Source organism: Eutrigla gurnardus (genome assembly GCF_963514095.1).
Source record: "Eutrigla gurnardus genome assembly, chromosome: 5".
NCBI lineage: Eukaryota > Metazoa > Chordata > Actinopteri > Perciformes > Triglidae > Eutrigla > Eutrigla gurnardus.
The window spans coordinates 23,037,756-23,061,934 of NC_139919.1; the positions used below are offsets into that span (position 1 = coordinate 23,037,756).

Genomic DNA, 24,179 nt, shown 5'->3' on the forward strand with positions numbered 1-24,179 from the left:
GTACATTTGTCAAAAGAAGGAAACAAAGAAACCACGACGTATCATTGCCGATGCAGTAAGAGCTAAAAATAGAACAAGTGTTAGGTCCTCATCTGAGTAAAGTAGTACTTCAAGAGCAACAGTGCTACGATCTGAGTGCTATAGGTGAGGTTTTTTTTTTTTTGCGGGGGGGGGGGGGGGGGGGGGTCGAGGGAGGGTGTTAGTGGGTCATGCTATGTAGAGTCAAGGTGAAGTCTGAACAGGTGAGTCTTGAGCCTTTTTCGGAAGATGGCAAATGACTCTGCTGTCCTGACATTGGTCGGGAGTTCGTTCCACCACTGAGGCGCCAGAACAGAGAAGAGTCTGGACTTTGCTGAGCGACATTTGTTTGATTTCAGCGATGGTGGTACCAGCCGGCCAGCTGAAGTAGAGGAGCGAAGTGCTCGCTTCGGGGCATGAGGTTTGACCAGTGTTTGAAGGTAGGCAGGTGCCGTTCCATTGATGGCCCTGAAGGCCAGTGTCATCGTCTTGAATTGGATGCGTGCTGCAACAGGGAGCCAGTGGAGGTCACGGAGGAGGGGGGTCACGTGGGAGAATTTGGGTAGATTGAAGATAAGGCGTGCTGCAGCGTTCTGGATACGCTGCAATGGTTTAATCGCAGAGGCCGGGAGTCCGGCCAGGAGAGAGTTGCAGTAGTCAAGGCGGGAGATGACCAGTGCTTGGACCAAGAGCTGCGTTGCATCCTTTGTGAGGAAGGTCCGAATCCTGCGGATATTGTAGAGGGCAAATCTGCAGGATCGGGCCACAGCAGTGATGTTGGGGGTACAGGAAAGTTGGTCATCGAGGATTACACCCAGGTTCCTCGCAGTTGAGGAAGGAAATACTGTGATGCCCTCAACAGTGACCGACAGGTCCATGCGAGGGCAGTCTTTCCCTGGGATGAAGAGGAGTTCGGTTTTATTCAGGTTAAGCTTGAGGTGATGTGCAGTTGTCCAGACAGAGATGTCAGCCAGACAGTCCGAGATGCGAGTTGCAATGTGAGCGTCAGAGGACGGGGGAAAAGAGAGGAACAGCTGGGTGAGCAATGGTAGGAGAATCCATGCGATGTGATAACAGAACCTAGTGATCTGGTGTATAGTGAGAACAGAAGCGGTCCTAATACTGAGCCTTGAGGGACACCCGTGTCCAGAGAGCAGGGTTTGGACATAGAGCCATTCCATGTGACCTGAAAGGTGCGGTTTGTCAGGTATGATGTAAACCAGGTGAGAGCAGAGTCGGTTATGCCAAGTTCAGCCAGAGTGGAGAGGAGAATTTGGTGGTTGACTGTGTCGAATGCAGCAGATAGGTCAAGGAGAATGAGAACGGAGGAGTTGGATGATGTTTTGGCGTCTCGCAGGGACTCGGTCACCGTGAGGAGGGCCGTCTCAGTGGAGTGGGCAGTCCTGAATCCTGATTGGTTAGGGTCTAGGAGGTTCTTCCGCAAGAGATAGGATGACAGTTGGTTGTAGGCAGCACGTTCCAAGGTTTTAGAGAGGAATGAAAGAAGAGATACAGGTCTGTAGCTTTGGATGTCAGTAGCGTCAAGGGTGGGTTTTTTCAGGAGAGGCTTCACGATAGCGGTCTTAAAATCCGCTGGAATGACACCTGAGGTGAGGGAGGAGTTGATCAGGGTGGTGAGGAATGGCAAGATGTCGTGTGAGATGTCCTGGAGAAGAGAGGAGGGAATCGGGTCAAGGGAGCAGGTGGTGGCACGGTTAGATGTAACAAGTGCGTGAACGTCTTCAGAGGTGAGGGGGCTAAAGCTGGTAAGACCATCCGAGTTGAGAGTTGGGGGAGATGTCTTCTGGGAGGGAATAGGCGTGAATGAGGAGCTGATGTCATTTACTTTCTTGGTAAAGTAAGTTGCAAAGTCATCGGCAGTAAGGGAGGAGGGAGGGAGAGGGGTAGGAGGGGTGAGGAGGGAAGAGAACATGGAGAAGAGTTTCCTGGGGTTGGAGGCAGAAGAGTTGATCTTTGCCAGGTAGAAGGCAGATTTAGCTGCCGAAACAGTTGAGGTGAAGTCAGAGAGGAGGAGGTGGTAGTGAGCAAGGTCCTCGTGCTGGCCCGATTTCTTCCATTTTCTCTCTGACGCTCGCAACAATGATCTGTTGGTTCGCAGAGGTTCAGACAGCCAGGGAGGGGAGGGAGATGATCGTGCAGGTCGTGAGATGGGGGGACAGAGCGTGTCCAAAGAAGAGGAGAGTGAGGACATCAGGATGGAGGAGGCTTCCTCAGTAGACATTAAGGAGAACTGTTCCGAGGATGGGAGCGAGGAGATAACAGTTGAGGAGAGAGCGGAGGGAGTGAGGGATTTCAGGTTGCGGCGGCTGGTGACCATTCGAGGCGTAGAGGGGAGGGATGAGGTGGGCTTCATGGGGAGGGAGAAAGTCACAAAGTGGTGGTCGGACACGGTGAGCGGGGTAACAGAGAGTGCCGAGATGCCACAGGATCTTGTGAAGACAAGGTCAAGTTGGTTCCCGGCCCGGTGAGTCGGTGGAGAGGGGGAGAGTGTAAGGTCATATGCGGAAAAGAAGTCGATGAATTCAGTTGAATGCAGCTTTCCCGGGTGGATGTTGAAGTCACCGAGGACGACGAGCGGTGTGCCATCATCAGGGGAGCAGCTCAGGAGGGCATCCATCTCATCCAAAAAGTCACCAAGAGGACCGGGTGGGCGATAGATCACTATGATGTTGAGTTTGAAAGGAATGGTGACAGAGACGGCGTGAAATTCAAGCGTAGATCGGGGTAGGTGGTCGAGAGGAAGGACCTGGTAGGACCATGTGGGTGAGATGAGGAGCCCAGTTCCTCCTCCTCGCCCTGTTCGTCTCGGGGAGTGTGAAAACGAGTAGGCAGTTGAAAGGGCAGCTGGAGTGGCAGTGTTTTCTGGGGTGATCCAGGTCTCTGTGAGGGCCAGGAAGTGGAGAGTCTGCAGGGAGGCATAGGCTGAGATGGTGTCCGCCTTCTTGACTGCAGACTGGCAGTTCCATAGCCCCCCTAGTACCTCAAGTTCCTTACCGGTGGAGATTGGTGGGTAGCAGAGATTGGATGGGTTACAGCCTCGAATGAAGGGACTTCGGTAAAATCTTCTCCAGTGCGATGTCCTGACTGGGATAAGACACATGGCTGCGAGGAAGGGGGGGGGGGGGGGGGGGGTTGAGATGTTATACCTATCTCAATGGGCTTCCTCGATGGACTCCCACAGATAGACTCCCTGTGTCTTTGTTCAGCTGTCTTGACTCCCACAGATAGACTCCCTGTGTTTTTGTTCAGCTGTCTTGACTCCCACAGATAGACTCCCTGTGTCTTTGTTCAGCTGTCTTCACTCCCACAGATAGACTCCCTGTGTCTTTGTTCAGCTGTCTTGACTCCCACAGATAGACTCCCTGTGTCTTTGTTCAGCTGTCTTCACTCCCACAGATAGACTCCCTGTGTCTTTGTTCAGCTGTCTTGACTCCCACAGATAGACTCCCTGTGTCTTTGTTCAGCTGTCTTTGTTCTGATGGCCCGACGCTGCAGCTGACGCTGTAGTGACAGCCTTTTAAGTGCTCAATTTACCGCAAGTACTGACTGTGGCTCCTCCTTCCCTCTAATCAAGTCTATTCACTACAGGTGAGCTGGCTCAAACAAGCTGATTGCTCACTTACCATAGACAGCTTCACAAGAAGTTCAACAACAAGCTATCAATACTAGACTAAATGTTACCACTAGCTTTACACACACAATGCCTAAACCCAAATCTACAATTAGTTTCTGACTTACCAACAAGAGACAAAGCAGCTTCCTTCCTTTATATAGTCTTAATGTTAATATCTTTTTTATATTGTACTTTTCTTGTTAATGCATGTTTATTATTTATTATCCTTATTTTTCTACTGTCTTGCTGCTGTAACGCTGTATATTTCCCCACTGCGGGACGAATAAAGGACTATCTTATCTTATCTTAACAGTGTTTTAGTGGATCCTAATACATCATTTTCACATTCTAACAGTTTTACCATTTTACCTTCAGTGCTGTCTGTGTTTATGCATTTGTTACCTCAAGGCTGGACTATTGTAATTCTTTATTATCAGGCTGCTCTAATAAATCTCTTAAATCTCTCCAGCTGGTCCAGAATGCTGCAGCTCGTGTTCTGACTAAAACCAGAAGAAGGGATCACATTTCTCCTGTATCAGCTTCTCTGCACTGGCTCCCAGTAAAATCCAGAATAGAATTTAAAATCCTTCTCCTCACTTACAAGGCTTTAATGGACAGGCACCATCATATCTTAAAGAGCTCATTAAACCCTACTGTCCGCTCTCAGAATAAAGGGTTACTTGTAGTTAAAGTCTCCAAAATTAGAACAGGGGCCAGAGCTTTCAGCCATCAAGCTCCTCTTCTGTGGAACCGTCTTCCGGTTCTGGTTCGTGAGGCAGACACTGTTCCCACATTTAAGAGTAGGCTTAAAACCTTTCTCTTTGACACTGCTTATAGCTAGGGCTGGCTCAGCTCTTGGTTAAGCTGCTATAGGCCTAGACTGCTGGGGGATTATAGTGACACACTGAGCCCCCCCCCTTGAGTAAAAGTCACTTGTTCTCATTCATTTAGAGATGATTACGTATCATATTTTTATTTGGTAGGAAATGGTGAGATGTAGGGATGACAAATGCCAGCTGTCAGTCTCAAATCCTCTTTTAGTGTGAAGTAGGAATGTTTCCCTCGCTCACTCAGACGTTTGCATACAGAGGTCGTGTGGTTGGAGCCTGAAAGGGGAAGTAAAACTGACTTCCTTTTCTCTTCTCTGCCTATTAAAAGATGAATACAGCGGCGCTCTGGTCGGTTCAACAATTTCACACATTCTCCCTGAGGTTGATCACTAACGGGACAAATTCCAGGCTGTTCAGTGTAGCGTGTGCATGTTTGCTCTTTGGGGGAAAAGTAGAAAAGTTTGTCTGGAAGCTGCTGATTGGATCAACGGAGTCTAAACACTGAAGAGACATGGAAGCTTTGGTTGGACTGTTCCTGATGCTACTTGGAGTCTCTCATGGTGAGCTGCTTAACTTTGAACACTAATGACTCATTAATATTGGAACCTGTTGATGAAGTATAGTTGTTGAATAGACATTGTCCTCAGTGAGCTCAACTTCTGCAGGAGGAGACACCTGTTGGTTCTAAGATATAAGAATCTACTGTTTAAAACTGATATTTGAGCTTTTCTGAAGTTCAGTAGCTTTAAATTCCATAAATCTACTTATTTAAAAACACAATGGCAAATCTAGAGATCAATATTATTGTGAAAATTAAAGTAAATATTACTATTACCATGAACTTTAACCCTTAAAGTGACATGAAAGATAAAACATGTGTAGCCATGTTATATCATGCTGCTTTTTATTGTATTTTTAAATTGAAGCACTATGCAAATGAGTATTCCATATTGTGAGAATTATTTTATACATTTGACCAAAATACAGCCTGAAATATAATTTGGCATAGTTTCAAAATATAATTCTGTTGGTGCAAAAAACACAGCATGAGTTGTTAATGACTGGCCTGCTTTGATTTGCATAATATGTCATACATATGTACATATTGTTATTTATACATATTATGTATAAAACACTTTCATGTTTTCTTTTCCTAAATGTCCAGGTGTGGAAACCTCCTGTGATGCCAGACAGAATGGAGCTCAGTGTTATGGAGCTTTGGGAGGAACTGTGGGCCTCCAGCTGATGGACAGCGCCTCAGAAATATTTAGATACTCATTGAGAAAATACCCAATAGAGATACTCTATGGGAGAAAGGATCTCATTGTAATAACTGTAATAAGAAACAGATTCTCCTTTACTCCCAGTAATGGCACATTTAGGATCAATGAACTCAGCAGGACTGATGGTGGTGAATATGAACTCATAACTTTTAATTCAAATGGACAGACATCAGAGCAGCGAACTCTACAGTTAAATATTCAAGGTAAATAACTAGTTTTTGCCAACAGGGAAATTAAAAATGTAGAAGTATTGATAATGACATTTTATCGCCACACTCATCAGAATGTGTTTCCTTCAGCTCCTGTGTCCTCTGTCCTGCTGGTCCCTGAGTGTCTGTCCCAGGGAGAGATGAAGGTGTCCTGCTTCTCTGAGGGAGGAGACAGTCCTCAGTACAGCTGGACTCTGGACGGTCACTCACTGACAGACGCTGAGCTCCTTTCTGGAACAACGCAGACTAACAACATCACTCTGAAACAACACGTCTCAGGACGACTGGTCTGCTCAGTCAGGAACTACGTCAGTAGAGTCTTTAAAGAAAAGGTTATATCTACTTGTGGTGAGTGAAAATAGACAGCGGTTGGATGTTTACGACACTGATGATTAGCTTTACATCAGCCATTGATCTGTGTCTTTCTCACAGGATTCATATTCATTAACTGCACTCCAACCAATGGGACGCACATAGCACAGTGGGTGTTTGAAGCCAATAATACCCAATGTATTGAGCCAACAACAACTCAAGTCACAATCACAGAATCCTCCACTGCGGGTAAAGAGAGACACATCAAATTGTTCTGAAAATTCTCACCTCACATTAGTCCACTCTGCAAACTGTTTCTTCCTCGGGCTGAGACGACCCCTGGTACTTATTGAAGTAATAAAACCTGACGGGTAATTCTTCTGTCTTTTTATCCGAGCAGATAACTCCCTCCTCATATGTGGGGTGAGAGCAGCTGTGGTGATTCTTGCATTAATTGTGATCACCGTCTATTTTGCTTGGAAGAAAAACAAGCGTGAGAAGGCCGTAGACTCTGCCGTCCGTTCACAGCTGGAGCATCAAGAGAACTCTGTTGTGATGGTTGAAATGTGAAGCTCTGCGTCTGAACTCTAACTTCGTGGATCAAACCGCTTGGTGTCGGGTGACTCTTTTCACTCACTTCAGGTGTTGAGTGGGGAAAGTGGGATCATTCACACAGAATTCATTCAAGTGGAGAGACGGGCTTATTGTGAAATGTTCAGTGCACCACTGTCTTTGGAGAGGGACAAAGCATCCTAAAGCAACGTCTGGGTCAATGTTGTGTCATATTAGCAGTGCAACTCATTTAGATGCCATTTGGAAATCATTGTACTGTACATTTCCACATCGTCACTCTCTGGTGAAAACAATGCTTCTCCAAATGTAGCGAAAAAATCTTCTTCATGTAAAGCAGATATTTAACACACGTTGGATTATCTGAGAAATGCTTCATCACAATCCTGAAAACAAACATTTTTCTGAGAAGAGAAAAAGATGTTTTGGTGATGAATTTAATCTGTTTTTTTAATTAATAATTGCATAATTGATATTGCATTCAATGCACGTTTTTAACATTTTTTCTCACACAAGCTAAATGATGTGCATATATATGATAAAAGTGTTCATTTCTTAAAGATTGAGTTATTTAAATATTAGTTCTGTGTTTTCGATTATAATTACAAATATAGGTCTGTTTTTAACATTCTTTTACACACAAGCTAATTGATGGGCATATATGATAAAAGTGTTACTCTTTTAAAGATTGACTTATGTAGATAATAGTTCTGTTTTTTTATTAAATTTACAAATATAGGTCTGTTTTTCTCCCATGTTTGCAAAGAGTTATAATGTAAAACATTTCAAAACATTTAATAGTAAGCGCCTTCATTTATTTGCTTTGTCGTTTTGCTATATCTTCAAAACCTGTAAATGAGTCAGTCATGGATCATCGGCCAGTTTTGATAAGCTGCCCTGTTATTGACATTTTGATCACGGACTGTTCCTTTAATTGCAGCTGAGCACTGAATAACATTTCCTGTCTTGTCATCTGTATTAGTAAGTGTGAGGTTTCCCTCTACTGGTTTAAGGAGGCGTTACTGTGTGTGAATGTATATTTTTAATGGCATATTTTTGCCTTTTTCACCTTGTCGTTATACCTCTGATAAAATACAAGACTTTTGTTGAAGGAATAAATAATATTTGAGTTGGTCTTATATTTAAAGTATTGAATTACATTGATTTAATTTGCTTAATATCTAGTCCATTCTGTATATATTCTGGAAATTGTCTATTATGTACATTATACATTCTACTTTATTTAACTTTCTTTATATAGTCTTAATGTTAATATCTTTTTTATATTGTACTTTTCTTGCTAATGCATGTTTATTATTTATTATCCTTATTTTTCTACTGTCTTGCTGCTGTAACGCTGTAAATTTCCCCACTGCGGGACAAATAAAGGACTATCTTATCTTATCTTAACAGTGTTTTAGTGGATCCTAATACATAATTTTCACATTTCAACAGTTTTACCATTTTACCTTCAGTGCTGTCTGTGTTTATCTATAATTTCTCCTTAGCTTTAAATCTAAAGGGGACACAAGGCCTCTTCTCCGTGATGTAAACCCAAGACTTCAATGTCTCATCAGAATTTAAAGTTTGGTATGAGCTCAACCTGCTCTCATGATAATGACCTGCAGGTGGGTTAAAGGCATTTTGAGAGATTGAGGCAACGTTTGAGTAAAAGTCACTTGTTCTCATTCATTTAGAGATGATTACGTATCATATTCTTATTTGGTAGGAAATGGTGAGATGGAGGGATGACAAATGCCAGCTGTCAGTCTCAAATCCTCTTTTAGTGTGAAGTAGGAATGTTTCCCTCGCTCACTCAGACGTTTGCATACAGAGGTCGTGTGGTTGGAGCCTGAAAGGGGAAGTAAAACTGACTTCCTTTTCTCTTCTCTGCCTATTAAAAGATGAATACAGCGGCGCTCTGGTCGGTTCGACAATTTCACACATTCTCCCTGGTTGATCACTAACGGGACAAAGTCCAGGCTGTTCAGTGTAGCGTGTGCATGTTTGCTCTTTGGGGGAAAAGTAGAAAAGTTTGTCTGGAAGCTGCTGATTGGATCGACGGAGGCTAAACACTGAAGAGACATGGAAGCTTTGGTTGGACTGTTCCTGATGCTACTTGGAGTCTCTCATGGTGAGCTGCTTAACTTTTAACACTAATGACTCATTAATATTGGAACCTGTTGATGAAGTATAGTTGTTGAATAGACATTGTCCTCAGTGAGCTCAACTTCTGCAGGAGGAGACACCTGTTGGTTCTGAAGAACTAAGATATAAGAATCTATCGTTTTAAAATTATATTTGAGCTTTTCTGAGGTTCAGTAGCTTTAAATTCCAAAAATCTATTCATTTCAAAAACACAATGGCAAATCTAGAGATCAATATTATTGTGAAAATTAAAGTAAATATTAATATGACCATGAACTTTACCCCTTAAAGTAACATGAAAGATAAAACGTGTGTCGCCATGTTATATCATGCTGCTTTTTAATGTATTTTTAAATTGAAGCACTATTAAAATGAGCATTTGATAATAGTGAGCATTATTTTATACATTTGACCAAAATTCAGCCTGAAATACAATTTGGCATAGTTTCAAAATATAATTCTGTAGATGCAAAAAACACAGCATGAGTTGTTAATGACTGGCCTGCTTTGATTTGCATACGTATAAAACACTTTCATGTTTTCTTTTCCTAAATGTCCAGGTGTAGAAACCTCCTGTGATGCCAGACAGAATGGAGCTCAGTGTTATGGAGCTTTGGGAGGAACTGTGGGCCTCCAGCTGATGGACAGCGCCTCAGAAATATTTAGATACTCATTGACAAAGACAACAACAGTAATACTCATTGGGAGAAAGGAAAGCATTTCAGCAAATGTAATAGAAAGCAGATCCTCCTTTACTCCCAGTAATGGTACATTTAGGATCGATGAGCTCAGCAGGACTGATGGTGGTGAATATGAAGTTACAACTTTTAATTCAAATGGACAGCTGATGGAGCAGCGGACTCTACAGTTGACAATTCAAGGTAAATAACTATTTTTTGCCAACAAGGAAATTAAGGGAGGGATTACTTACCAAAACACCCGTGACACCGCATACACACTCACACACAAAGGGGGTTCACGAAGAAAACACCACCACCAGGGATTGGGTTGCGGCTTTGGCCCACAGCACCTGTCCACAAAGAAAAAGAGGGAAATTATATATATATATATATATATATATATATATATATATATATATATATATATATATATATATATATATATATATATATATATATATATATATATATATATATATATATATATATATATAAATAATTTCCCTCAGGCCTCACAGCTCAATGTTGAATGTTCTGTAAATTAACATAATCAAACAATATGTTCTAAATAAGAAAAACAAACAAAACAAACAGTAAATCAATATTCGTTAAACAAAATTAACCAAATAAATCCTTTTTCACATTAGCCCAAATAATTAATAAATCAAACAAAATTCTTAAGGCTGTAACAAACCCTGACACCAGCTCTGTGAAGAGCCTGTCTTAATCACAGCTCCATCATAGCTCTGGAGAGCCGATCGCCACAGAACAGTTTAAATGAGCCAAAATAAACAGCCGAACAAAACAGCAATGTCGTCCAGGGAGCCGTGGCGATAAATGGACATATATGGACCTCTCCGGCGCAGCGTCACAGCAGACCAGGTAGCAGAGTTACTACACGGCTTCCACCTGATCCCAACTGTGGCACAGAATATTAACAATTAGCCAGGAGGGATGAGCAGCAGGTGGAAGGAAAAGAGGAGGGCGGACAACGCCGACTTACCACGAGGAGCCACACAATCACACAGGGACGGCCTCCAGCGCGACAACTCGGTCCCACGGCAACAGCAGCCTGCCGCACTACAGTCACAAAAGGGAGAACCGTGTCACCAATGCGGCCAGCACGGAGGACGAGCAGAACAGGAAAGTAAGAGAGAGACCGCAGGTGTGACCAGACCAGTATAAGAAAAGTATGCAGTGCCGCCCATCAATCAGTGCGCCAGCCCACACCTGATGTGGATGGATGCAAGGAGGAGTGGGGAAGGGATGGGAAGGAAAAGACTATCCTGCCACATTCGGGAAGTAATACAACCTGACGTGTAATTCTTCTGTCTTTTTATCCGAGCAGATAACTCCCTCCTCATATGTGGGCTGAGAGCAGCTGTGGTGATTCTTGCATTAATTGTGATCACCGTCTATTTTGCTTGGAAGAAAAACAAGCGTGAGAAGGCCTTAGACTCTGCCGTCCGTTCACAGCTGGAGCATCAAGAGAACTCTGTTGTGATGGTTGAATATATACAAAACATATGTATAAAACACTTTCATGTTTTCTTTTCCTAAATGTCCAGGTGTGGAAACCTCCTGTGATGCCAGACAGAATGGAGCTCAGTGTTATGGAGCTTTGGGAGGAACTGTGGGCCTCCAGCTGATGGACAGCGCCTCAGAAATATTTAGATACTCATTGAGAAAATACCCATTACTCAATGAGATACTCAATGGGAGAAATTATCGCATTGTAACAAATGCAATAGAAAGCAGATCCTCCTTTACTCCCAGTAATGGCACATTTAGGATCAATGAGCTCAGCAGGACTGATGATGGTGAATATGAACTTACAACTTTTAATTCAAATGGACAGCTGATGGAGCAGCGGACTCTACAGTTGACAATTCAAGGTAAATAACTATTTTTTGCTAACAGGGAAATTAAAAATGTAAAAGTATTGATAATCACGTTTTATCGCCACACTGATCAGAATGTGTTTCCTTCAGCTCCTGTGTCCTCTGTCCTGCTGGTCCCTGAGTGTCTGTCCCAGGGAGAGATGAAGGTGTCCTGCTCCTCTGAGGGAGGAGACAGTCCTCAGTACAGCTGGACTCTGGACGGTCACTCACTGACAGACGCTGAGCTCCTTTCTGGAACAACGCAGACTAACAACATCACTCTGAAACAACACGTCTCAGGACGACTGGTCTGCTCAGTCAAGAACTACGTCAGTGAAGTCTTTAAAGAAAAGGTTATATCTACTTGTGGTGAGTGAAAATAGAGAGCTGTTATAAGAATTTTGTATAACCTCATGTCTTAAAGTTTTCTTTGTTCAGGTTACAGCTTTATGTGTTGAACTGTTTATTACTTTAGTATCCCCATGGCTGACCTAAATGTTATCAGAGGCCTGGTAATCATGATGTCTTGTTCTACATGAAGGTTAACTGTCAGTGACGCGTTATCTCCTGTGCCTTTAAAAGACTCAAGTCACAACAGTGATTTGAGCACTTCCTCTGTAGCATCCTCACACGTTGTTGCATTGTAACTGCTCCTCTTGTACAAGATTAAAGTCAGACGTCGACTTTACTTATGTGTCCGATCTCCTCCTTGGGTGAATTTATTTGTTTACGGGAAAATTGTTTTAACATTTTGGCGCCCAACGTGGGGCCCAATATCTGTTTCTCTTCTCCAACTACCGGACCTGAACACCTTGCAAGGCGGGCGCGGCTGGAGAGGAGAGCAGTGACGGGGTCCGAACGAAGGAGGAATCTGAGGCATCAAAAATAAATTAGGCCAACATAAAAATTCCTGAGTGAGGGTTGTTTTCACCATTTGGTAAAACTACCAAGATCTAGGATCTCGAAGACTGCGTTTGGAACCAGTAATAGAACAGCCAGGTTTAAAGTCCGGGGGCTTAGGTCCGAAAAGCGTTGGGTCTAAAGTCCGGGGCTTAGGTCCGAAAAGCGTTGGGTTTAAAGTCCGGGGCTTAAGTCCGAAAATCGTTGGGTCTAAAGTCCGGGGGCTTAGGTCCTAAAAGCGTTGGGTCTAAAGTCCGGGGGCTTAGGTCCGAAAAGCGTTGGGTTTAAAGTCCGGGGCTTAGGTCCGAAAAGTGTTGGGTTTAATGTCCGGGGCTTAGGTCCGAAAAGCGTTGGGTCTAAAGTCCGGGGCTTTGGTCCGAAAAGCGTTGGGTTTAAAGTCCGGGGCTTAAGTCCGAAAATCGTTGGGTCTAAAGTCCGGGGGCTTAGGTCCTAAAAGCGTTGGGTCTAAAGTCCGGGGGCTTAGGTCCGAAAAGCGTTGGGTTTAAAGTCCGGGGCTTAGGTCCGAAAAGTGTTGGGTTTAATGTCCGGGGCTTAGGTCCGAAAATCGTTGGGTCTAAAGTCCGGGGGCTTTGGTCCGAAAAGCATTCGGTTTAAAGTCCGGGGCTTAGGTCCGAAAAGTGTTGGGTTTAAAGTCTGGGGGCTTAGGTCCGAAAAGCGTTGGGTTTAAAGTCCGGGGCTTAGGTCCGAAAAGCGTTGGGTTTAAAGTCCGGGGCTTAGGTCCGCAAAGCGTTGGGTTTAAAGTCCGGGGCTTAGGTCCGAAAATCGTTGGGTCTAAAGTCCGGGGCTCAGGTCCGAAAAGCGTTGGGTTTAAAGTCCGGGGGCTTAGGTCCGAAAAGCAACAAAGCTATCCAGGATTCTCAACTTGCTGAGAAAGGGTTTTACCAGATCGGATGAAAAGGTTTTCTACTCATTTAGAACTGTGTTGACAACAGTCGACCAGTTACCAAAAAAGGAGAGGAGGGATTCTCCTATCGGGTAGTTTTGATTAGGAGGGAGTCTTGCTAAGTCAGTAAAAAATCAGAGGTCAAACAAGCACCTCGGAGTACTGGGTCTGAGAACAGTATAAGGGACGTCTTTGGAACGACGAGACCTGCTTTGATCCCTACCTCAAAGTACTGGGTCTTGAGGCCAGTAAAACGTCTTTGGAACGACGTAAACTACTTTGATCCACCAGGCCGCCTGAGTTAACAAAAAAAGGAAAAGCGCTATCACTCAGGTAAGACAAACATTAGTTTTTTTTTTTCTGTGTATTTTTTTATTATTGTTAAAGTTGTTTGTGAGTATATATACAACCTATATAGAATAAAATAGAATAGAGTGAACTAGATATAAATAAAATAAGATGGGTAACAGCCATTCGTGTTGCGGCCGGAACACGGAAGGTGAGTATACAGGAGATGCAAAGTATATGCAGGGGAAAGATAAAGACAACGTCAAATATCTTAAGCTGTGGAAAACCAAATATGGGTTTCGGGGAAGACTAAATGTGGAAGATATAAATAAAAAATGAGAACAGAACAGGAAAAGCAGGAAGAGGAAGATAGAAATAAAAAATTAGAACAGGAGGTGAAACTAGAGCAGGAGAGAAAAAGAAAAAGAAGCACACAAACAGACAAATTCTAATCTTTGTTGTTGTTCTTTATTCTCGCCGAGAACAACGGAGAGATGATGACGAGGTCCCTCTGGGTCCGACGCCTGTCCCTCCCCCTACCCGGATCAGCCTCATCTGCGGCCACCTCCACTCCACCCCAGGCCGGCACATGTTCCGGCCTCCTCCGAACCGCCAGAAGCCTCCGCTCCGCAAATACCAGGGCACCCATGGGACGCAGAACAAGGGGGTTAAACCCGTAGCGGGTGCACCGAGAAAGCGGGGTGGATGGCGGAGAGGAGGAGGAGAAGGAGGGAGTGGGGCGCGGAGGGGAGCAGATCGAGAGACAGGAACGGTGTTTGCTAAAACTGGACATTGGGTGAGAGGCTGCAGGTCCGGAGGAGGACGAGGAGGAGGGGCAAGAGGCAAAGGACTCAGGACTCAGACGGCATCAAGACTCATCTCCCCGGAACCGAGAATCAACACCTGCGTGACTATCTCAACGGACAGGTCATGCTGAGACACACACACACACACACACATACACAGCACACAGGGGATGTCATCAAATTTAGCTAAATTTAACCCACAAAAATTCTATTGTATGTTGATGATATTCTGATAGCTCAAGCTGACTGTAAAACAGACACTTGAGCACTGCTGAAGTTTTTGGCTGAACAAGGTCACAAAGCAAATAGAAACAAATGGCAGCCAGAGATAATATTTGGACACAAGAGGCAGAACAATCCTTCAAACAACTAAAACAGGTTTTAGTGAGCACATCAGTATTAGCAATCCCAGACTACAAAAAACCTTTCATCCAAACATGTGACGCGAGACAAGGATTCATGACCAGCGTTCTAACACAGCCTTTTGGACAAAAACTAAGACCGATAGCTTACTACTCTTCTAAACTTGATCCCATAGCAAGAGCTATGCCTCCATGCTTACAGGCAGTGCAGGCAGCAGCTATTGCTGTACAGAGTTCAGCTTCACTCGTGTTATTTCATCCATTGACATTGAAGGTTTCACATGCAGTTTCTGTACTTCTGATGCAAAACAAAGTAGCTTTCATGCCACCAGCACGGCATCTCAATTGTATGACAATACTAATGGTGCAGCCACATTTGACGATCGAACGCTGCAACACATTGAATCCATCTACACTTTTGCCACACGAACAGGACGGTGATAAACATGACTGCTTAGCTAAAACTGAGGAGATTGTTTTACCGAGAGCAGACCTGAATGATACACCACTCACACATCCAGACATAATAATGTTTGTTGATGGTTCCTGCAGGAAAGATCCAGATGGCACGAATGCCAGTAGTGTGCGGTGGGGACACAGGGGAGGGTGTCGAAATCCTCACCTTTGCCATCACATTTCTCAGCACAGGCAGCAGAGATAGTAGCTTTGACGGAGGCATGTAGATTGGGGGAAGGGAAAGCTATCACAGTCTACACAGATAGCCAGTATGCATTCTCCACACTGCATGTTTTCGCACAACAGTGAAAAAACAGAGGCATGGTAACATCTACAGGCAAATCTATTCAACACAAAGATTTGATACTAACTTTATTGGATGCTGTTCTCCTACCAAAAGCAGTTGCATTCTGTAAACGCGCAGCGACAGAGGGACAGGGTTCAGATTACATTTGTGTAGCTGATAGCCCATCCTTTCTAAAACCCTCTATCGATTTGCGGCTATTTTCAGCCCTGGAATTACCCATGTCTCAACAGGAGGGATGGTGGCAATGATAAGTAAATGTTTTACAATGTATGGATTCCAAAAGTACTCTAAAAATGTTTGTGCATCCTGTTTGATTTGCTCCAAGCACAACTCGCAAGGAAGAATGAGACCTAAAAGAGGAGCGTTCCCGAAAGCTGAATATCCTTTCCAAACAATATGCATGGACTTCATCGAACTAAACAAATCAGAGGGGAAGAAATACTGTCTGGTAATAGTAGATATGTTTTCAAAATGGGTTGAAATCACACCAACAGCAACAAACAAAGCTATAGTGGTAGCAAAAATCTTTGCTACTGTTATTGCACCAAGATTCGGATTCCCAGAAACAATTTATTGCGATAACGGTCCACATTTCAGAAACCAAGTCATGGCTAAATTATCAGAAATGTTTAACATTCAACTAAAAGTTTCATTGCAGTTATCATTGGTATCACTGGTCATCTCCTCGCTGGGAAGGTCCATATCAGGTTCTGCTATCTACACCGACAGCAGTCCACATCGCTGAGAGAGGAACGTGGGTTCATCTGACACACTGTAAGAGAGCATACAGCACTCCGGAGGGGACAGATAAGTAAAAGCACCACACCATGGCCGACAGACCGTGGAATCCATACCGAAGGACGGGATGCCGTATGAGAGGAACATTGTGTCTAATCAGTCTGGTAGCAGTGATAGTGGTAATTCCGATACTCTGGGTACACGAACGTCACTCTCGACAATCGAATGGCAACAACAATCGCACCGCAGCTGAATCACTGATTGTAAATTCGACACTAGCCAATACAACGCCAGCTAATTCAACACCGGCCAAATTAAGAGCTACAAGAGAAATTGGACCGCAAATTGTATAACTTTGTGTCTCTACCCGGTGACAGGAACTGCACCACTGTACACCAATTGTTTCCCCCTGTGCCAACTCACACGCGGCCACCCTGGTTTGAGCCATATGACGGCAACTACACCTGTCTGTCTAGAGAAGAAGGTACGGTTAGTGTAGGAACTTTGGCTCCCTGTAATCTAACCCTGAAGTTATCAGCAGGAGACTGGGGTGTGCAGGATGCGTGGGTGAGAAGACAACTTGTGACCAGGGCGGACATCTGGTGGTTCTGCGGTGGTGGAAGAAAGTTTTTAATGTTTTATTGTTTTCCACGAGCTTGGGGTGAGATTTCCTAGGCAGGGTCAGGTTTAACTAACGGGATCGATGGGTTGACCAGCCTACGTTGAACAGTTTTGTATGATTTCTATTCTTCCTTCCTATTAAACTTTAAAGGTATTAGAGGTTAGTTTTACTGGATGTGCTCTGTATCTTCCCAATTGGACTGGAGTACCATAGGGCAGTCGCCTGTAGGCAGAGGGGCCGTGAGAGAATTTCCCTGCCCGAATGTAAAGATGGACACTGAAGTTGCTAAGAAACTGCCTGACATTCACATTCACACAGAATTCATTCAAGTGGAGAGACGGGCTTATTGTGAAAATGTTCAGTGCACCACTGTCTTTGGAGAGGGACAAAGCATCCTAAAGCAACGTGTGGATCAATGTTGTATCGTCATATTAGCAGTGCAACTCATTTAGATGCCATTTGGAAATCATTGTACTGTACATTTCCACATCGTCACACTCTGGTGAAAACAATGCATCTCCAAATGTGGTGAAAAAATCTTCTTCATGTAAAGCAGATATTTAACACACGTTGGATTATCTGAGAAATGCTTCATCACAATCCTGGAAACAGACATTTTTCTGAGAAGAGAAAAAGATGTTTTGGTGATGAATTGAATCTGTTTTTTTAATTAATAATTGCAAAATTGATATTGTATTCAAAGCATGTTTTTAACATTCTTTCTCACACAAGCTAATTGATGGGCATATATATGATAAAAGTGTTAATTTCTTAAAGATTGAGTTATGTAAATAATAGTTCTGTGTTTTTGATTATAATTACAAATATAGGTCTGTTTTTAACATTCTTTTACACACAAGCTAATTGATGGGCATATATGATAAAAGTGTTACTCTTTTAAAGATTGACTTATGTAGATAATAGTTCTGTTTTTTTATTAAATTTAAAAATATAGGTCTGTTTTTCTCCCATGTTTGCAAAGAGTTATAATGTAAAATATTTCAAAACATTTAATAGTAAGCGCCTTCATTTATTTGCTTTGTCGTTTTGCTAGATCTTCAAAACCTGTAAATGAGTCAGTCATGTGTCATCGGCCAGTTTTGATAAGCTGCCCTGTTATTGACATTTTGATCACGGACTGTTCCTTTAATTGCAGCTGAGCACTGAATAACATTTCCTGTCTTGTCATCTGTATTAGTAAGTGTGAGGTTTCCCTCTACTGCTTTAAGGAGGCGTTACTGTGTGTGAATGTATTTTTTTGATGGCATGGTTACCTTTTTCACCTTGTTGTTATACCTCTGATAAAATACAAGACTTTTGTTGAAGGAATAAATAATATTTGAGTTGGTCTTATATTTAAAGTATTGTATTACATTGATTTAATTTGCTTAATATCTAGTCCATTCTGTTTATATTCTGGAAATTGTCTATTATGTACATTATACATTCTACTTTATTTAACTTTCTTTATATAGTCTTAGTGTTAATATCTTTTTTATATTGTACTTTTCTTGTTAATGCATTTTTATTATTTTTTATCATTATTTTTCTACTGTCTTGCTGCTGTAACGCTGTATATTTCCCCATTGCGGAACAAATAAAGGACTATCTTATCTTATCTTATCAGTGTTTTAGTGGATCCTAATACATAATTTTCACATTCAAACCGTTTTACCATTTTACCTTCAGTGCTGTCTGTGTTTATCTATAATTTCTCCTTAGCTTTAAATCTAAAGGGGACACAAGGCCTCTTCTCCGTGATGTTAATCCAAGACTTCAATGTCTCATCAGAATATAAAGTTTGGTATGAGCTCAACCTGCTCTCATGATAATGACTGGCAGGTGGGTTAAAGGCATTTTGAGAGATTGAGGCAACGTTTGAGTAAAAGTCACTTGTTCTCATTCATTTAGAGATGATTACGTATCATATTAATATTTGGTAGGAAATGATGAGATGAGATGGAGAGATGAAGCTGTCAGTCTCAAATCCTCTTTTAGTGTGAAGTTTAATGTTTCCCTCGCTCACTCAGACGTTTGCATACAGAGGTCGTGTGGTTGGAGCCTGAAAGGGGAAGTAAAACTGACTTCCTTTTCTCTTCTCTGCCTATTAAAAGATGAATACAGCGGCGCTCTGGTCGGTTCGACAATTTCACACATTCTCCCTGAGGTTGATCACTAACGGGACAAATTCCAGGCTGTTCAGTGTAGCGTGTGCATGTTTGCTCTTTGGGGGAAAAGTAGAAAAGTTTGTCTGGAAGCTGCTGATTGGATCAACGGAGTCTAAACACTGAAGAGACATGGAAGCTTTGGTTGGACTGTTCCTGATGCTACTTGGAGTCTCTCATGGTGAGCTGCTTAACTTTGAACACTAATGACTCATTAATAATGGAACCTGTTGATGAAGTATAGTTGTTGAATAGACATTGTCCTCAGTGAGCTCAACTTCTGCAGGAGGAGACACCTGTTGGTTATAAGATATAAGAATCTACTGTTTAAAACTGATATTTGAGCTTTTCTGAAGTTAAATTCCATAAATTCCATTATTTATTGTAAAAACACAATGGCAAATCTAGTGATCAATATTATTGTGAAAATTAAAGTAAATATTAATATTACCATGAACTTTAACCCTTAAAGTGACATGAAAGTTAAAACATGTGTAGCCATGTTATATCATGCTGCTTTTTATTTTTAAATTTAAGCACTATTAAAATGAGTATTCAATATTGTGAGCATTAATTTATACATTTGACCAAAATACATCCTGAAATATAATTTGGCATAGTTTCAAAATATAATTCTGTTAGTGCAAAAAACACAGCATGAGTTGTTAATGACTGGCCTGCTTTGATTTGCATAATATCTCATACATATGTACATATTATTATTTATACATATTATGTATAAAACACTTTCATGTTTTCTTTTCCTAAATGTCCAGGTGTGGAAACCTCCTGTGATGCCAGACAGAATGGAACTCAGTGTTATGGAGCTTTGGGAGGAACTGTGGGCCTCCAGCTGATGGACAGCACCTTAGAAATATATAGATACAGATTGAGAAAGACAACAACAATAATACTCGTTGGGAGAAAGGATCGCATATTAACAAATCTAATAGAAAGCAGATCCTCCTTTACTCCCAGTAATGGCACATTTAGGATCAATGAGCTCAGCAGGACTGATGGTGGTGAATATGAAGTTACAGCTTTTAATTCAAATGGACAGCTGATGGAGCAGCGGACTCTACAGTTGACAATTCAAGGTAAATAACTATTTTTTGCCAACAGGGAAATTAAAAATGTAGACGTATTGATAATGACATTTTATCGCCACACTCATCAGAATGTGTTTCCTTCAGCTCCTGTGTCCTCTGTCCTGCTGGTCCCTGAGTGTCTGTCCCAGGGAGAGATGAAGGTGTCCTGCTCCTCTGAGGGAGGAGACTGTCCTCAGTACAGCTGGACTCTGGACGGTCACTCACTGACAGACGCTGAGCTCCTTTCTGGAACAACGCAGACTAACAGCATCACTCTGAAACAACACGTCTCAGGACGACTGGTCTGCTCAGTCAGGAACTACGTCAGTGAAGTCTTTAAAGAAAAGGTTATATCTACTTGTGGTGAGTGAAAATAGACAGCGGTTGGATGTTTACGACACTGATGATTAGCTTTACATCAGCCATTGATCTGTGTCTTTCTCACAGGCTTCATATTCATTAACTGCACTTCAACCAGTGGGACGCACATAGCACAGTGGGTGTTTGAAGCCGATAATACCCTGCAATGTATTGAGCCAACAACAACTCAAGCCACAAACACAGGAACCTCCACTGTTGGTATGACACATCAATGTGTTCTGAAAATTCTCACCTCACATTAGTCCACCCATCAAACTGTTTCTTCCTCGGGCTGAGACGACCCCTGGTACTTATTGAAGTAATAAAACCTGACGTGTAATTCTTCTGTCTTTTTATCCGAGCAGATAACTCCCTCCTCATATGTGGGGTGAGAGCAGCTGTGGTGATTCTTGCATTAATTGTGATCACCGTCTATTTTGCTTGGAAGAAAAACAAGCGTGAGAAGGCCGTAGACTCTGCCGTCCGTTCACAGCTGGAGCATCAAGAGAGCTCTGTTGTGATGGTTGAATATATACAAAACATACGTATAAAACACTTTCATGTTTTCTTTTCCTAAATGTCCAGGTGTGGAAACCTCCTGTGATGCCAGACAGAATGGAGCTCAGTGTTATGGAGCTTTGGGAGGAACTGTGGGCCTCCAGCTGATGGACAGCGCCTCAGATATATATAGATACTCATTGAGAAAAAACCCAATACTCAATGAGATACTCAGTGGGAGAAAGGATCGCATTTTAATAAATATAATAGAAAGCAGATCCTCCTTTACTCCCAGTAATGGCAGATTTAGGATCAATGAGCTCAGCAGGACTGATGGTGGTGAATATGAACTTAGAACTTTTAATTCAAATGGACAGATATCAGAGCAGCGGACTCTACAGTTGACAATCCAAGGTAAATAACTATTTTTTGCTAACAGGGAAATTAAAAATGTAGAAGTATTTATAATGACATTTTATCGCCACACTGATCAGAATGTGTTTCCTTCAGCTCCTGTGTCCTCTGTCCTGCTGGTCTCTGAGTGTCTGTCCCAGGGAGAGATGAAGGTGTCCTGCTCCTCTGAGGGAGGAGACTGTCCTCAGTACAGCTGGACTCTGGACGGTCGCTCACTGACAGACGCTGAGCTCCTTTCTGGAACAACGCAGACTAACAACATCACTCTGAAACAACACGTCTCAGGACGACTGGTCTGCTCAGTCAGGAACTACGTCAGTAGGAAAACTTCCTGTGGTGAGGGTGAACATAAAAAAAACCCCAACAACTTCATAATAATAATGCTGATGATTAACTGTACATCAGTCATGTATGTTTCTTTCCCATAGGCTTCACATTACTCAACTGCACCTTTTCTGATGCGATACACGTATCACGATGGGTGCTCTCGGGCAATAATTCCCTGTGTGAGACAACAACGACCACAATCACTGAGAGTGAGGCCTCCACTGTGGGTAAGCAGAGACACATCAAACGGTTTCTTCCTCCGGCTGAGACGACCCCTGGTACTTATTGAAGTAATAAAACCTGACGTGTAATTCTTCTGTCTTTTTATCTGAGCAGATAACTCCCTCCTCATATGTGGGGTGAGAGCAGCTGTGGTGATTCTTGCATTAATTGTGATCACCGTCTATTTCGCTTGGAAGAAAAACAAGCGTGAGACGGCCGTAGACTCTGCCGTCCGTTCACAGCTGGAGCATCAAGAGAACTCTGTTGTGATGGTTGAAATGTGAAGCTCTGCGTCTGAACTCTAACTTCGTGGATCAGACCGCTTGGTGTCGGGTGACTCTTTTCACTCACTTCAGGTGTTGAGTGGGGAAAGTGGGATCATTCACACAGAATTCATTCAAGTGGAGAGACGGGCTTATTGTGAAATGTTCAGTGCACCACTGTCTTTGGAGAGGGACAAAGCATCCTAAAGCAACGTGTGGGTCAATGTTGTGTCATCATATTAGCAGTGCAACTCATTTAGATGCCATTTGGAAAACATTGTACTGTACATTTCCACATCGTCGCTCTCTGGTGAAAACAATGCTTCTCCAAATGTGGTGAAAAAAATCTTCTTCATGTAAAGCAGATATTTAACACACGTTGGATTATCTGAGAAATGCTTCATCACAATCCTGGAAACAGACATTTTTCTGAGAAGAGAAAATGATGTTTTGGTGATGAATTGAATCTGTTTTTTTAAAATTAATAATTGCATAATTGATATTGCATCAATGCATGTTTTTAACATTCTTTTTCACACAACCTAAATTATGTGCATATATATGATAAAAGTGTTACTCTAAATATTGAGTTATGTAGATAAAAGTTCTCTGTACTTTTTATTAAATAGGTCTGTTTTTCTTCCATTTTTACAAAGAGTTATAATGTGAAATATTTCAAAACATTTAATAGTAAGCGCCTTCATTTATTTGCTTTGTCGTTTTGCTAGATCTTCAAAACCTGTAAATGAGTCAGTCATGTGTCATCGGCCAGCTTTGATAAGCTGCCCTGTTATTGACATTTTGATCACGGACTGTTCCTTTAATTGCAGCTGAGCACTGAATAACATTTCCTGACTTGTCATCTGTATTAGTAAGTGTGAGGTTTCCCTCTACTGGTTTAAGGAGGCGTTACTGTGTGTGAATGTATATTTTTGATGGCATGGTTACATTTTTCACCTTGTTGTTATACCTCTGATAAAATACAACACTTTTGTTGAAGAAATAAATACTATTTTAGTTGGTCTTATATTTAAAGTATTGTATTACATTGATTTAATTTGCTTAATATCTAGTCCATTCTGTATATATTCTGGAAATTGTCTATTATGTACATTATACATTCTACTTTATTTAACTTTCTTTATATAGTCTTAATGTTAATATCTTTTTTATATTGTACTTTTCTTGTTAATGCACTTTTATTATTTTTTATCCTTATTTTTCTACTGTCTTGCTGCTGTAACGCTGTATATTTCCCCACTGCGGAACAAATAAAGGACTATCTTATCTTATCTTATCAGTGTTTTAGTGGATCCTAATACATAATTTTCACATTTAAACCGTTTTACCATTTTACCTTCAGTGCTGTCTGTGTTTATCTATAATTTCTCCTTAGCTTTAAATCTAAAGGGGACACAAGGCCTCTTCTCTGTGATGTAAACCCAAGACTTCAATGTCTCATCAGAATATAAAGTTTGGTATGAGCTCAACCTGCTCTCATGATAATGACCTGCAGGTGGGTTAAAGGCATTTTGAGAGATTGAGGCAACGTTTGAGTAAAAGTCACTTGTTCTCATTCATTTAGAGATGATTACGTATCATATTAATATTTGGTAGGAAATGATGAGATGAGATGGAGAGATGAAGCTGTCAGTCAATTTGAGCTTTTCTGAGGTTAAATTCCATAAATTCCATTATTTATTTCAAAAACACAATGGCAAATCTAGTGATCAATATTATTGTGAAAATTAAAGTAAATATTAATATTACCATGAACTTTAACCCTTAAAGTGACATGAAAGTTAAAACATGTGTAGCCATGTTATATCATGCTGCTTTTTATTTTTAAATTTAAGCACTATTAAAATGAGTATTCAATATTGTGAGCATTAATT

At 41.9% G+C, this 24,179-nt stretch overlaps 2 protein-coding genes and 1 long non-coding RNA gene across 5 annotated transcripts; all 3 read left to right on the top strand.

The window, feature by feature from the left end:
• Window positions 1–4,743: 4,743 nt before the first annotated feature.
• Window positions 4,744–8,260, top strand: LOC311013273 (uncharacterized protein). 2 transcript variants are annotated; one of them, XM_084009312.1, is made up of 5 exons: window positions 4,744–5,042; window positions 5,648–5,968; window positions 6,065–6,322; window positions 6,407–6,535; window positions 6,687–8,260. In XM_084009312.1, exons 1-5 carry the CDS (start codon window positions 4,994–4,996, stop codon window positions 6,854–6,856), a joined length of 927 nt encoding a protein of 308 aa, XP_083865438.1. In that variant the 5' UTR covers window positions 4,744–4,993; the 3' UTR covers window positions 6,857–8,260. The 2 variants fall into 2 exon arrangements, with proteins under 2 accessions (XP_083865438.1, XP_083865439.1); XM_084009313.1 differs by lacking the exon at window positions 6,407–6,535.
• Window positions 8,261–8,724: 464 nt separating this feature from the next.
• Window positions 8,725–23,576, top strand: LOC311013272 (uncharacterized protein). 2 transcript variants are annotated; one of them, XM_084009310.1, is made up of 11 exons: window positions 8,725–8,990; window positions 9,565–9,885; window positions 11,253–11,579; window positions 11,676–11,933; window positions 19,889–20,209; window positions 20,306–20,563; window positions 20,648–20,779; window positions 21,146–21,472; window positions 21,569–21,808; window positions 21,901–22,026; window positions 22,136–23,576. In XM_084009310.1, the coding sequence occupies exons 1-11, from the start codon at window positions 8,942–8,944 to the stop codon at window positions 22,303–22,305; spliced, it is 2,529 nt and encodes an 842-aa protein (XP_083865436.1). In that variant the 5' UTR covers window positions 8,725–8,941; the 3' UTR covers window positions 22,306–23,576. The 2 variants fall into 2 exon arrangements, with proteins under 2 accessions (XP_083865436.1, XP_083865437.1); XM_084009311.1 differs by lacking the exon at window positions 9,565–9,885.
• Window positions 15,834–18,565, top strand: LOC311014161. Its single transcript, XR_014597231.1, has 2 exons — window positions 15,834–17,777; window positions 17,903–18,565. It is a non-coding gene; the product is annotated as an uncharacterized lncRNA (long non-coding RNA).
• Window positions 23,577–24,179: the final 603 nt, after the last annotated feature.